At 38.3% G+C, this 14,150-nt stretch overlaps 1 protein-coding gene across 4 annotated transcripts in view; it reads left to right on the forward strand.

The window, feature by feature from the left end:
• The window catches only part of sfmbt2 (Scm like with four mbt domains 2), a 63,688-nt gene that overhangs the window by 18,961 nt on the left and 30,577 nt on the right, over nt 1-14,150 (forward strand). For 3 of the 4 annotated variants that reach the window (XM_074698438.1, XM_074698439.1, XM_074698440.1), the window contains exons 4-5: nt 6,086-6,326; nt 12,124-12,144. In XM_074698438.1, the coding sequence (XP_074554539.1) occupies nt 6,086-6,326; nt 12,124-12,144 (262 nt within the window). The remainder of the gene's footprint in view (nt 1-6,085; nt 6,327-12,123; nt 12,145-14,150) is intronic. The other variant, XM_074698441.1, reaches the window with a different exon arrangement.

The raw sequence follows: 14,150 nt of genomic DNA on the forward strand, positions 1-14,150 counted from the left end.
TCGTTATGGTCATTTTAGTGTTTTTTTTGAAGTGGTTAGATGGCGCTAGAGAGAAATTAATGGGATGTCACGTGTCACATTTTTTTCTTCCTCTGTGAACTTTGTGTAACTTTAAAAGTCTCAGTCTTTATTTGGTATGATTGTATTGTGAAGCCAGCAGCAGCTGATCAGTGCACCTCAGGCGGAGGAATCACAGCTTCTTATTATTTCAGGCTCTGAAGAAATTGTTTCTGTTTTTTGTAAACAAAGTGATAAAATCTGCTCCTCATGAACGGATTTTGCCGACGGCTTATTTCTGGAAACTTAAAGTGATTAAAATCAGCACTTTTCCTGCAGAGTGTGAGATGTGTGAGCTCTTTATCTCTGTCTAAATATCGTGAAGCAGTTTGAACGCTCCCTGAAAAAGGCTCGAGCTTGTTCAGATGTTATCAGGTCGTTTTCCTCTGTTTCGACACCGTTGGTTGGAAACTCTCAGAGGGAGCAGCGATCTGTCCTGAAAGGTACATTTTTGGCAGCGGCTCTGTCCAGGCTGACCCTGCTGCGCTCTGATTGGCTCAGACTTGTATCTGATACTGAGGTGAAGCCAAGCGCGGCCAGCTGAGTTATTTCAGACAGACAATCATCGTCCAGGTCAGCTGAGAGGTCACCTGAGCCGCGTGTCGCCATCAGCGGCGTGTTTAGCATGTCAGGCTCACCTGCTTAATCTGTGAGACGAAGGAGACGCTGAAACTCCTCGTTCCATGTTTGACACTCACCCTGCTTCTGATTTGCTCTGTGTGCTAACGCTAACTCATCTGTGGAGCCAAAACGACGGTGAATTATCTTCAAAGGGAAAGCTGAAGTGGATCAGGTCGTTCATAACACCCTGACGTGAACGAGACGCCTCTTTTTTTAGACAAAACTCTCAGAAAACAGCCATAATTACAGGTATTATCGCTCAAAGACGGAGCTCTTCTGGTTTTGTTTGGAAAGATTTCACTCACTGATATCCCTCCTGTGAAATTATATCAAAGAATGAAGGCATAAAATGTAAAATATCAACTTTAAGGCAAAATTTAAAACACTGGGTAAAATATTTCGCTTTGAAGCAAGGTATACATGAAGAATAAAAGAGGAAAGACAGAAAAACACTGACGTAGCTGAAGAAACAGAAATACACGATACACTTTGGAGGATAGTTTGTCAATCTTTTCTAGATTTTATTTTTCTTTGTTAAAAAATTGGTATTTTTGTTTAAATTTAAATCTTTCATTTCAGTCTTTCAAGCTGGATTAGAAAAAGTTACCACTTTTCTCCAGCAGAGGACAAAATGTTTTCCTCTGACTTACATGAAGTGCTCCTGAAACAGTCTGTAGACGTCATCATCATGCAACTTTTTCACACAGTCTGGTGTTGAAAAAGAAAACTAAAAATCGCAACAGTCTGAAATATCAAAAAATCGCAATTTAAAGCAAATCAGCACCCTAAAAATCATAAAAGAATTGAATTGTGAGAGCAGCATATCGTGTAGCCTTACTTTTTTCTAAGGTTATTTAGTTTTGGCTTCAAATTGTCCCCCTGGTGGCTCCGAAGCAGCTTTACATGATTTGCAGCCAAACAAAAAATTCATTTTTCTCTCACTGATGTTTTAGAGAACCCTTACTTAAACTTGTGTCTGATATGCTTCGTTTTAGCTGCCGTCTCTTTAAGGAAACCCCCTTTCCCTCTGATTGGCCAGCCCTCTGGAGTCAAGGGGCGGGGCTTTGGGAAGACCTTGGAGTTTTAGGTGTTTTAAGCATCATTTGCACTAGAGCCCAACTGGAATGGGATTTTCGGGGCTGATGCTGATAAATAAGAACAAGCTGTAAACACAAAAATAAATAAACAAGTAATGAGAAACTCAGTCAAACTGTAAACACACAATGAGCAACTTTCGCTACATTGAAATACCGTATTATAGTCAAACATTAGATAATGGTGGACGTGTGATTTTACTGTTACATTCATCTTAAATTCACAAAGGTGCAACTTACACAACATTAAACATTGTTACACACTCTTAAAACTTACATGTAAAAAACCTTGAATGCTAACCTTGGCATGTCTTAACAGTGTGTTTTTGTCATCGTGCACTAATTTTGCTACTGATGCTTTTTCTGATGGAACACATCTATCGATTTTTGCTGCTTTGTCAAATTTTGCTACCGCTGTTTATTTTACTGTAGCTGCGTCCATAGCACTGTCCATCATTGTGAAATTATGCTCACAGTACTCAATGCATAATAAATCATTAATATTTACCTTAATATCCCTGTGTCATTAATCCCAGCTAGTTCTGATGTGTTTTTACCTGTACGTTAGGGGAGGAGCATTTTTTGATTCTTGTCCGTTTTTCTTTCTGATTTTAACTCCAGCGCTGAGACGAGGAGACAAAAATTATGAGAGTAACACTAATGACATTGAGAGTATGCACAGAACAACAAAGTAGCAATTTTCAGTGGGTTGCAAAATCTGACAGAACACCTAGCTTGCTGTCTGCACGGCAACGGTGGTCGCAGTGTTTCAGAAAAAATCCACCCTGAAGGCTGTTTTCAAAAGTTTGTGTTTTAGGTCAAAACTCAGCAATACTTGCATTTCATCCTTTGCATTTTGACCAGTTTTCTACACAATATGAAAAGTTGATGATTGATAATTTGCACGTTTCCTCTGACCATCCAGGGTTTTTACTCTACAGATCTGAAAAATGGGAAAGCTGAATTTGTAGCATGCACCTCCAAAGTTTGCAGACTTTCCTGCAGAGATCTGGTGATATTTAAAGCTCTGCCTCTGCCTTCAACGCTCTGCAAGCGTCGACATGTTACATCACAGCGCAGGGCCAGATGGGCGAGCGCGGTTATCCTGGATGTGAGGTCTTTATCCATCTCAGCCGACAGAGCGGCTGACAGAGCGGCTGAGTCTCACAGCGCTCAGCTGCCGCGCTGCAAAGGTGGAGGCGTGTCCCACTTCAGATTTAAAGAAGTGTGTCGGCCTTTCACTTTCTTACATCACTGGCAGCGATGAATCTGGATGAGAGTGTGTTTTCCTCTGATGTCGGACAAACTGTGTGTGCTCGTCGAGCGCCTCTCGGGAGGCTAAATTGCCTCGTCGGTAAGTGGATTGAGTCACCGGGAATCAGACCATGAATTCCCCAGAAAAATGTGATTCAGTAAAGAGCAGCCCTCATCTCTGCCTCTGTGTGTGTGTGTGCCTGGACAAATTGAAACAGTGATTTCTCTTGGGCCCACACACACGCACACACACACACACACACACAGAAACACACAGAGTCAGTGTTTGCCTGTAGCTCTCCGTTACGTAAGCGGAGCAGAGTGATACAGCACGTTTGCATTGTTGTAGCAGGAAGTCACGGGGCCGTTTGCATTGTGTTTATTTCTAAGATGTTGGCTTTTTCCATTCACTGGGAGTGTGTGCGTTTGTGCGTTTGTGCGACTGTTGAATGCGAACATCCTGTTGGGCTCGTAGTGCTCTCAAAGATTGTGAAGCAGCCTTTGGCTATTGGTGGAAATGCATTATGCTGTGCTGCATTCACTGCCGCGCAGATTTATCGCTTCTCTCTGCAGAAGCACAGACGGAGAGGCTGCTGCTCGGAGCTCAGGCTCTGTTTGGAGCAGTTTTACAGTTTTTATCAGCACTTTGCTTCCTCAAAGCTCCAATTAGGAAACGTTCACATGCTCAAGATAAAGAGACAGGAGAGGACGACACCACTTCACTGAGCATGTGCGAGGAATTAAAAAATGAAATCATTTGAACTTTGAAAACTGTCACTGTAGAAAAATTTTGCTAAGCCCTGGCTGATGAGTCGGCCCAACTTTGACTGAGATTAAGATTTTATTTTCAACATTTTTTTTAGGACAAATATTTGTATTAGGTCTTTTGTTTATGAGGTAGAAAGGAAAAGACATTTTAGACACACAAAACTGAACAACATCCAAACTAAAACAACTCGTTTATTCACACCACAGGAACAAAAAGCCCAGGACGATACACATAATGCTCAAAGGGCGTCAACAAGTAGAAAAATGGAAACCCAGAGAGGAAGAGAAAACGATAGATAAGGAAAAAAAGAAAGAAATGAAGAAATACACCTATTTATTTTATCAAAATTTCAGCTTTTTTTAATGACATTTGAGATTCATTATGACATTTTATTTCAACTTTTTTTTTCCTAAAATTTGGACATGTCATAAACTTTCCACTTTATTTCAGAGTCAGAATCAAACATACTTTTTGGGGAAATTGCTTTTTGGTTCCAAATATTACCCCCCAAAAATGTGAACAACAGAAAGTAAAAAAAGTAACATGATAAAATACAAAAAAAAGTACAAAAACTGACTGAATAAATAAAAGTATAAAATATAAGAATGGTATATAATAGGGACATTTATTATGGATTATTGCACAAATACTGACATTTGAGTTTTATATTTCACAGAAGATAAATATTGGACATAAAACAGTATATATATATATATATATATATATATATATATATATATATATATATATATATATATATATATATTTCAACTAACTTCTTAAAATAAATAATGTATCTCAAGTTTCGACTCCTACATTAAATTTTAATTCAAGAAGTCAAGTTGTTTTTATCTTTGTTCTTAAAATTTGTAGTTTGCTTTTGAGATCAATTTTTTTTGCAATTTCACCTTCAGTTGAGTTATTGTTTTTCAATTTAATTCTTAAAAATAAGACCCATTTTCAGCTTTTTTTGTTATTTAAGTCATGAAATAATGAGCTTTTTCATAAATTGATAAATTGTTAATAAATTAATAAATTTAAACCAAATTCCCAAATTTTTAATTTTATTTAAGAAATTTCCTATTTTTTCCATTATATTGAGACTTTTTCTTAACACTTTGATTGTTGTAATGAAAACTGTAATGAAACTCTTTACTTTATTCCTAAAAGTCTGGACTTCGACGAGATGTTATACTTTTCTAAAAATTTAAAATTTCCATTTTTTTTTCTCAAAGTACTGAAAAGAATTTAGGTTTCGTAAATGTTTTTCTTCTCCAATGGTTTAATATTTTTTCCACAGTATAATAATATTAAATCAAATTTTATATGTGCTCTAAACTTTGAACAACATCATTTTGTGATAGAAAAACTCAACTTTTAAAATCTTGTGTTTTTATTAATTCTCTGCTGATTATTTTAGGGCAAACAGCAAAGTTTATCTTGTTTGTTTGTTGATTTTTTTTCTCATAGTTTCTGCTGTTTTTTTATGAGTCAAAGCCAAAGTTGTTTAAAAAAGTTTAGCATCTTGTGTCACATTAACAGCCTCTAAGAAGTTTTGGGAGTTATGTTGTAGTTTTTGCTATTTAAAGATGAGTTTTATTAACAGTTATTGCATCAGTGCAGAGGTTTTAAACAGAGCAGTAAATCTTGGAATAAGGAGAATTAGAGTTTCAGTTTTTACTGAAAGTCAGCGGCTTCTGGCCCACACAGTCAAGCATGACATGAGCTTAACGACGTCTCATTCGTGGAAAGCTTTTCAGAGGATTTCTCTAAAACCACGAGCACTAAAACGGAGTAAGAGCCCCTTTCACTGAGCAGCAGCCGCAGCCACGCTTCTTGGAAAGCTTCAGAGAGTCTGTGGGACTTTGTGCTCGTTGAGCCAAAAGAGCTTTAGTGAGATTGGTGATCTAATTCCTCCCAAAGGTGTTCGCGGTGTGGAGGTCAGGAGTCTCTGCTGGGGACGGTTGGCATCAAAGTTAAACCCTCAAATGCTTCAGATGTCTTTGACTTTCAGAGGACTCTGTTAGAAAAAGCAAACTCCAGCCTCCAGTCCTTTCTCTAAAACTTTAAACGTGACCTTTGCGTCCTGGTGCAGCCGTGCCACTGAGCCTTGACCCCGTCTTAATCCTTGTTTTGGATTTTCGCACCTGTCGGCAGAGACGTCCTGAAGCAGCTGAACTCAGTAATTAGACGCTAGCTCTGACTGAAGGGCTTTTATTTTGAAAGGCAGGCTTCTTGTTAATAAAACTGCAGAATGCTCCTTTAAACCTTGTGCCTTTCCCCCTCTCAGGTGGAGATCAGTCTTCAGAGCAGCTTCCAGCCCGGCATGAAGCTGGAGGTGGCCAATAAAAACAGCCCGGACACGTACTGGGTGGCCACCATCATCACCACGTGCGGCCAGCTGCTGCTGCTGCGCTTCAGCGGGTACGGAGACGACCGCAAGGCCGACTTCTGGTGTGATGTCATGACTGCCGAGCTGCACCCGGTGGGGTGGTGCACGCAGAACAACAAGACCCTGATGCCCCCTGAAGGTAGGAACAAACACCGGGCACGTGCACTTTATCTGATGGCAGGAAAGGTGGATAATGGAGAGGCGTGTCCGATTGTAAGATTAGTAACGCACAGATCGGAGGACATCTCGAAAATAGAATATAGTGCAAAAAATAAAAGTGAAACTACGCTAGTTTTGCCTCAAAGCTGCAGATAGTCTGTCCTTTGTTAAGTTGAAGGATTTATTCAATATTTGAAGCTCAAATTTAATTCCTTTCCTTTTATTTCTTCACTTTTTTGAGAAACGTTTGTCACAACAGAAACACGTTCGCTGTAAATGAGATGAGCAACGTTTTTGACTAAACATGTGCATCCTTTTGCCAAATCTTTTCTGCCAATGCCAAACAGCTGACACTCCTGTTGCTGTTGTAATAACTTACTGTTTTTTCGTCCAAAACTTATGCTTAATAAGAGAAAGAAATTAGATCCTGTCTTATGTCAATCATGTTTGCACACTCGCGCTGAAACTTTCGTCCATCAGCTCCTTTCCTGGGTAGTTTGACTCTTCAGAGATACCGTAGGCTCACATTTACCCATTTTTCTGACATATTTTTCTACACATTTTGGAAAATGTTTGGATGATGAATGAAAACTTGTGTGTGAGTGTGTGACAGTGTGTGAACACCGGATTCAGTGTGTAAGGTGTCTGAACGTGACGGTTTTTTTTTCAGATTACGGATCCCCTAAAAACACATCCAAAAAAAACGGACTGTAGGGTTTGAAGCATTTTTCCTACAAAGAAATACTCCACCAACCACAAACTTATTTTTCACACCAAGTTTATGTGGCAATACTTGCAAATTCTTCCAAATATGGTGAAAACTGTATTTTACTTTTTTCACTCTGTGATATTGTGAGTTTTTTTGGAAAGGCACAAAAAAGCTTCTTCATGAGGAAACTACTTTAGGGGCTGTTTGGGAAATATCACAGAAATCCTGAACGGTGTTAGAGTTTTGTACTGGTGCGTCTTATTAGCACCAAAAAGCACTTCCAACCCTCTCCTTTCTTTCATTTTAACCTTAAAACAAACTCTAGGAGCTGAAACTGATCAACACCTGTTGGCTTCATGAGAGAAAAACTCTGAAGATACTGTTTTATTCATATTAGCTGCAAAATATAACGGTTGAAGGTTGAAAACCACAGCAAAAACATGACCAATCTTGTGATTTCCCTGGATATATACAAGAAATGAACATTTAATCTTCATCTTTAGGGATGTACCAATATGAAAATTTTGGCCGAAACTTGTATCTGCTATTAATATTGTTACCATTTACCAGTATTTACTCATATTTACCAATAACTGATATTTGCCGATAACTGATATTTACTGATATTTACCCACAGCTGATGTTTACCGATAAATTATATTTACCAATAACTGATATTTACCGAAAACTGTTAATTACCCATAACTGATATTAACTGATATTTACCGAAGACTGATATTTACTGATAACTTATATTTATGATATTTACCAATATTTACAGATAACTGATATTTACCAATAACTGATATTTACCAATAACTGATATTTACCGAAAACTGTTAATTACCCATAACTGATATTAACTGATATTTACCGATGACTGATATTTACTGATGACTTATATTTATGATATTTACCAATATTTACAGATAACTGATATTTACCAATAACTGATATTAACTGATACTTACTGATTACTGAAATTTACCGATAAGTAATATTTACCGAAAGCTGATATTTACCGATAACTGAAATTTACCGATATATACCGATAACTGAAATTTACCGCTATATATCGATAACTGAAATTTACCGATATATATCGATAAGTGAAATTTACCGATATTTACCGATAACTGATAATTACCAATAACTGATTTTTACTGATATTTACTGATAACTGATATTTATGACATTTACCAATATTTACCGAAAGTTGATGTTTACCGATGACTGATATTTACCGATAACTGATATTTACAATTTATTTACCGATGACTGATATTTAACGATAACTGATATTTATGACATTTACCGATATTCACTGATAGCTGATGTTTACCGATGACCGATATTTACCGATATTTACCTATGTCTGATATTTACCAATGACTGATATTATCGGATATTTTCTGATATCGATATTGGTTAGGGTTAGGATCAAAAGGATGGAGTGCTTGGGATGAACGTGATCAAAAAAGGTACATATTGTCTGTTTTTGGATCAAAAACAAGAAGAGAGACATAAAAGAAGAGAGTCCACTCTTCTTAGGTAGTTTTGGTGTTTACAGAGTCAGAGAAATCAAGATTATTTGGGTCTTGAAAGATCGTTCAAGATGCTCTGAAAATGCCGGCAACTAATGAGTAAATATCAGCTGATACTGATATTAATACTTATATACCCTGCATCCCTTTTGAAAAATTTTGTTCAGTCAGATTTTGATGATTTTCAACATGGCGTTTTCTTACATTTTCTGACTATTGCAAAGGAAGCAGCTACTAAAACTCTACTGATGCCAAATTGTGAAAAACAGGGACTGTAAAAAGATAAATTCAGGGAAAAAAATTGTAACTGTGAGCATTGCAGTTGCACTCTCGCCCCTAAAACCTTTATTTGTTCACCTTAGCCGTCCACAGACATGATCTCATTTGGGCCTCGTAAAGTCCAGCGTCCATCATTCATATCCTGAGCGTTTAACCTCATTCATGTGATGTGGAGTACGTCTTTTATTCCTGTGGCCTTTTGCGTCTTCTGATTCAGAAAATCTTTGGTATGAAAGAATATTTAACAGAATGAGATCTGCACAAAAGGTCGACTGAGGTTGAATCACTTCATCTGCTCTGACTTTAACACTCTATCAGGTTGTGAACCTCCCGTCTTTCAAACACCGCGTTACATAAACTGAGTGGAAGGACCTGTTTCTCTAAAGAGCTGTGATTGAAGAGGCAGCTCGTCTGTCATTTATCTCTTACACTCGATCTCTACAGTAAAACCAAAAAACAGCCGTTCTTCTACTTTCTCTGACTTCACAACTTCTCCTGAACCTTTCACGCCGTCGACATCTCTATCCCTCGAATAAATGACTCACCCTCCACAGACTCGTTCAGACCATTTATTTCCCTGACACCCCCCCTGCTGATGGATGGCGTGTGCCTCCGTTGTTGGGGAGACGACCTGGTTACGTTTCCACCTGACTCGGGTATCCTCTCCTTCACATCAGCCTCGAGTGTCTTTCTCAGTCAACCACTTCCTCTTTTGTCATTTTGAGGTAGATTTCTAAAGTCGTGACGTCTTTTCACCCCTCAGTGATCACATAAAACCAATAAATTAGATAAATTTGCGTCTTTAAGAAGCTGAAATCCATAAATCAGAGGTGTTATCAAAAAATTTTAAAGAAATGAGTTGATTTAATCTGTAAACTGGTGACTTTAAAGTCAGGAGTTCTGATGGTGAAGTTGTCAACAAAACAGACAGACTTAGTGATCAATAAACGCCAATTAAAGCAGATTTAGACTCTAATTCTGCATTTTTCTGATGATTTTTTGACAGTTTTTCAAGAAAGGCTGCAAGCTGAGCTACTGCTTGCTTTTTTAAATGTTAATTTTGTTCACTTTTTATGTGTAAGAAGGTTATGAGAGGAAACAAAAGCATTAGTGTTTCTGTGTTGCTTGGAGGTAGACAACATATTCCAGTAAGGGCTGAGCTGCTGCGAGCTTGTTTGTAGGTTTTTTACTCGGTTTTAGTGAATTTCATAGTTTTTAAAGGTTTCATCTTCTGTAAAAGCTGCCCCTTCAAGTGGAAAAGAAAATAAACTCAGTTTATCCTTTGCTCTTTGGTAGATAACATGTTGTATGTCGGTGGGGTCTATGAGCTGAGCTGCTGCTGTTTTATGTCATGGTTTCTCTGGTTTACTGTGAGGTCTCCTTAGCTAAAATATAAACAGTTTTAGTGTTCAAAAAGGATTCTTGTAATCTTCAGCAGATGCTGAGTGTTAAAAAAGGCTGTGAGCTGAGCTGCCACAAGCTTGTTTTTAGGCATTTTTGTATTTTGTGGGGTCAAGAAGTTTTTTTAGCTGAAGCTTAGTAACTAGTGTTTCTTTCTTTAACTCTTTAATTGAACATTTTTGTTGATGGGGCTGAGAGCTGAGCTGCTGCAAGCTTGTAATCACACTGATTACAGCACTTAAACTGTAGAATTAAGTCTTTTTCTTTCCCTCATTGGATAATGTGTGTCGATAGAGGCTGAGAGCTGAGGCGCTTCTGTTTTACTGTCAGAATTGTCTCTTGTGAGGTCTCCTCGACTCAGAAAGTTTTTAATGAGAGCTTAATCATTAGTGTTTCTCTATTACTCTATATTAGATAACTTATATAAATAAGGGCTGAAAGCTGAGCTGCTCAGATTTTTTTAAATGATTTCTTTAGTTTTTATTGTTGACAAGGTTTTCTTGTGAGAGCTAATTTACCTGTATGCCCTTCTTAGCTCCAAACAGACACAGTCTTTAAACAAGTAAACACTGGATATGTTTGTAGTTGAAGTGGATGCTAAGTGTCAGAAGCACTGAGAGCTGAGCTGTTGCTTGCTTGTTTTGTCAGATCTCACTGTATTTTAGCTTAAAAAATCCTTGAAGCTGGAGAACAATGTGTTTGATGTCCAGGCTTTGAACCTCGTCACTCTTGAGGAATGATTTTATTTTTGAACCCGAATCCATCTCGTATTTGTGGCAGCTCGAATGAACAAATCCTTTGGGTGGCGCTGTTGTAAACAGATCCAAAAATCCTTTGCTCTCAAAACAAACATAGTTTTGTGATAAAAACATAAAAAAACATCCAGCCATTTCAAAATGGAAATTTGTGTTTCTCTGACACTTTATAGTGGACACAGAAGGGGCTGCAAACTGAGCTGCATCATAACAACAGGGTTTGCTAGCAGGAGCTGAGTTATCTGCAGAAGTCCCCTTATCTTAGAAACAAACGGATTTGGTTTTCGAAGTGTGTTTACACAGTTTTGTATCAAACTCAGTGGAAAACAAATGTGAAGAGGCTGCGAGCCGAGCTGCTGCTTGTTTGTGTCCAGTTTTTGACATGTTTACAGTAACTTTACAGAAACAAATTTTAGCCATTTCATATTAAATTCTTTGATAGGCTACCACCAAGGTTATACGTCAGGAAGGGGCTGTGAGCTGAGCTGCTGCTTGTTAGCTTCTAAAACTCTTCATCCAGTAACGATGAAAGAAAGTTTAACAGAACAAATCTAATTAATGTGACTTTAACACTTAATGTTGAAGCTTTTTTACTCTCGCAGCTGAAATATGAGACACACTTTGGCGGATAGAGGAGTTTGGAGCGTCCCTGAGCTCGTTAACACGAACAAAAAGTCAAAGCTTTGCACCGAGCCGCCAAATCCTGTCGGACTCACAGAACTGAAAGTCTTTCCATGCATGTTTAAATCATTTCCACCCGTTACACTTCTATTATCTTCTATCTTATAGAGCTGATTTATTAATTTCCTCATCTTTCCTTTAATAACGATGATTTAAAGCTGATAATAATGATTGACAGGTGGCATGTCTGCATGATGCAAACTACAGCTTCTTCAAGTTACCGTCAGTTTACAAATCTGAACTCTGTAGCTCAGTTTCATGGCTTTGCATCATGTTTAGTGGTGTTTTGTGTATATGTGTGTGTGTGTGAGAGTGTGTAGATGTGTGTGTTAGGTAGCTGAAATATAACAAGAGAGTAAAAAGTGTGTATTTTTGCGTGCTTACATCTGTTTCCTTTTTGTTTCTCAGATAACGTTTACTTAAGAAAAGGTAAGCAGCTCTAACAGAGCGCCTGACTAACTCGCCTGCTCCGGCTCACTTAGCGGCTAACACACACACACACTCACACACACATGCACACACTCAGAGCTGCATGCACACTCTGCTTCCTCCTCATCCTCTTCCTCTTTTCTCCTCTCCACTGGAAGTGACCTCACAGCTCAGTCGTCATGGCTTGCCTCGTCTTGCATGTGACTCCTTTTCTAGCTGAGTGTGTCCTAGCAGTGATAACACACACACATACACACACACACATGCACGCTAACACACACTGGGCTGGTCTGATAAGTGGTGCAGCAGCTCGGTGAGAAATGTGATGCTTTGATAAACGTCTCCCTGTGCGACAAACAAACTTTGGACTGTAACAGAAAGAGAAACTCCCTCTGAAAGTGAAGAAATGTGTCGTTTGCAGATAAAATCAATGTGTGTCACCACGCTGTTACGTACGCACCTTTACCTGCTGGTGTCACATCCAGTCAGCCTCAGGCAGCTTCTCTATTTGCAAGACAAACCGAGAATGTGAAAGAGTTTATTCTCAACATTTTTTGACTACAACTTTGAATTTATAGATAATTTAAAATCTGCAGGTTTGAAACAAAAATTATCAACTTTTTTGTGTCAGATAATTGAGAAAATGTGAAACATATCCTGCGTAGTGAGGATAATAAATCATTTCTCTCTGACAAGGTAAGCCTGAAGGTTAAATTTACACAGGAAGAACATAATTCAAAGCAGCGTATACATATTTATGGTGTTTAGACAGCGTTTGCGTATGAAGCCTCGGGGTCAGTCTCCAGGGGGAGGCAGGTCTTGTTCAGTCGTGTTTCTGCTGTGAATTCCCACAGTCTCCCGTGTGTATGAGTGTGTATGAGTGTGTGTGTGTGTGTGTGTGTGTGTGTGTGTGTGTGTGTGTGTGTGTGTGTGTGTGTGTGTGTGTGTGTGGGATGCATTCAGCCTTTCACGTATAGAGCTTTTTAAAGCGACATCACAAGTTTGGTCATGTGACGCTAACAGATCCCTGACGGAGATGATTTGCATAATGAATTCACCACACTGCTTCCTGCCAGAGCCTGCTGCAGATGATGGTCCCAGATAGACCCGTCTACCACTGTGTGTGTGTGTGTGTGTGTGTGTGTGTGTGTGTGTGTGTGTGTGTGTGTGTGTGTGTGTGTGTGTGTGTGTGTGTGTGTGCGTGTGCGTGTGTGTGTGTGTGTGTGTGTACAAGGACAAACCACTGGTGGACACTGGGGACATTCTCACATGTTTGGACATTTTGGAAATTCAATCAATCAATCAATTAAAACTGTATTTATAACCACTTTTCTTTTTCTTTTAACTTTGTTTTTATTTTTTCATGTAACAAAACATAAAATAGACATTACAATTATACAAAATACAATAATACAAGCAGCAGGAAAGGTCATTAAAAGTTCAACAGACAACATCTCATCATGGGATCGAACTAACTTCTGATTAGGGATGGGTGCCTTTCACATTTGAAAAAGATACGGTACCGATGCCCGGTACCTGGCAATCGGTGCCGGTACTCAACGGTATCAATTTTTGGTACTTTTTTGTGTTAATGTGGTAAAAAATATCAATTTGTTTAATCATAAAATATATAAAAAAATTCAACTTAACATATTTATCTCTCATTATATAACCTTGAAATGCTGTGTTCATGTCCAGCATGGAAAATCTCCTACTCTTCCACTCCCTCACAGTCACAAGGATGCGTTTAGGTACCTAAACATGGTACCTTTTAGTTTTACGTGAATCGGTACCCATCCCTACTTCTGATGCAATTAAGAAAAGAGCATTTAGAGAGAAAGCACTGCTACTAAGTAACATATTAATTCACCTCCTTTACAGTCGTAACAAAAAATGAAAAATAAAATCAGACAAATCCACAAAAAAGGGATTCAAATAAGCTACAAAAAGTGCTAAGTGACATTTTCATATATGACAAAACAAGCACCTCCATCACTTTAAGTTTA

This window comes from Halichoeres trimaculatus, unplaced genomic scaffold, assembly GCF_033239565.1.
Source record: "Halichoeres trimaculatus isolate MK-OKI-2021-1 unplaced genomic scaffold, fHalTri1.1 fHalTri1_scaffold_21, whole genome shotgun sequence".
NCBI lineage: Eukaryota > Metazoa > Chordata > Actinopteri > Labriformes > Labridae > Halichoeres > Halichoeres trimaculatus.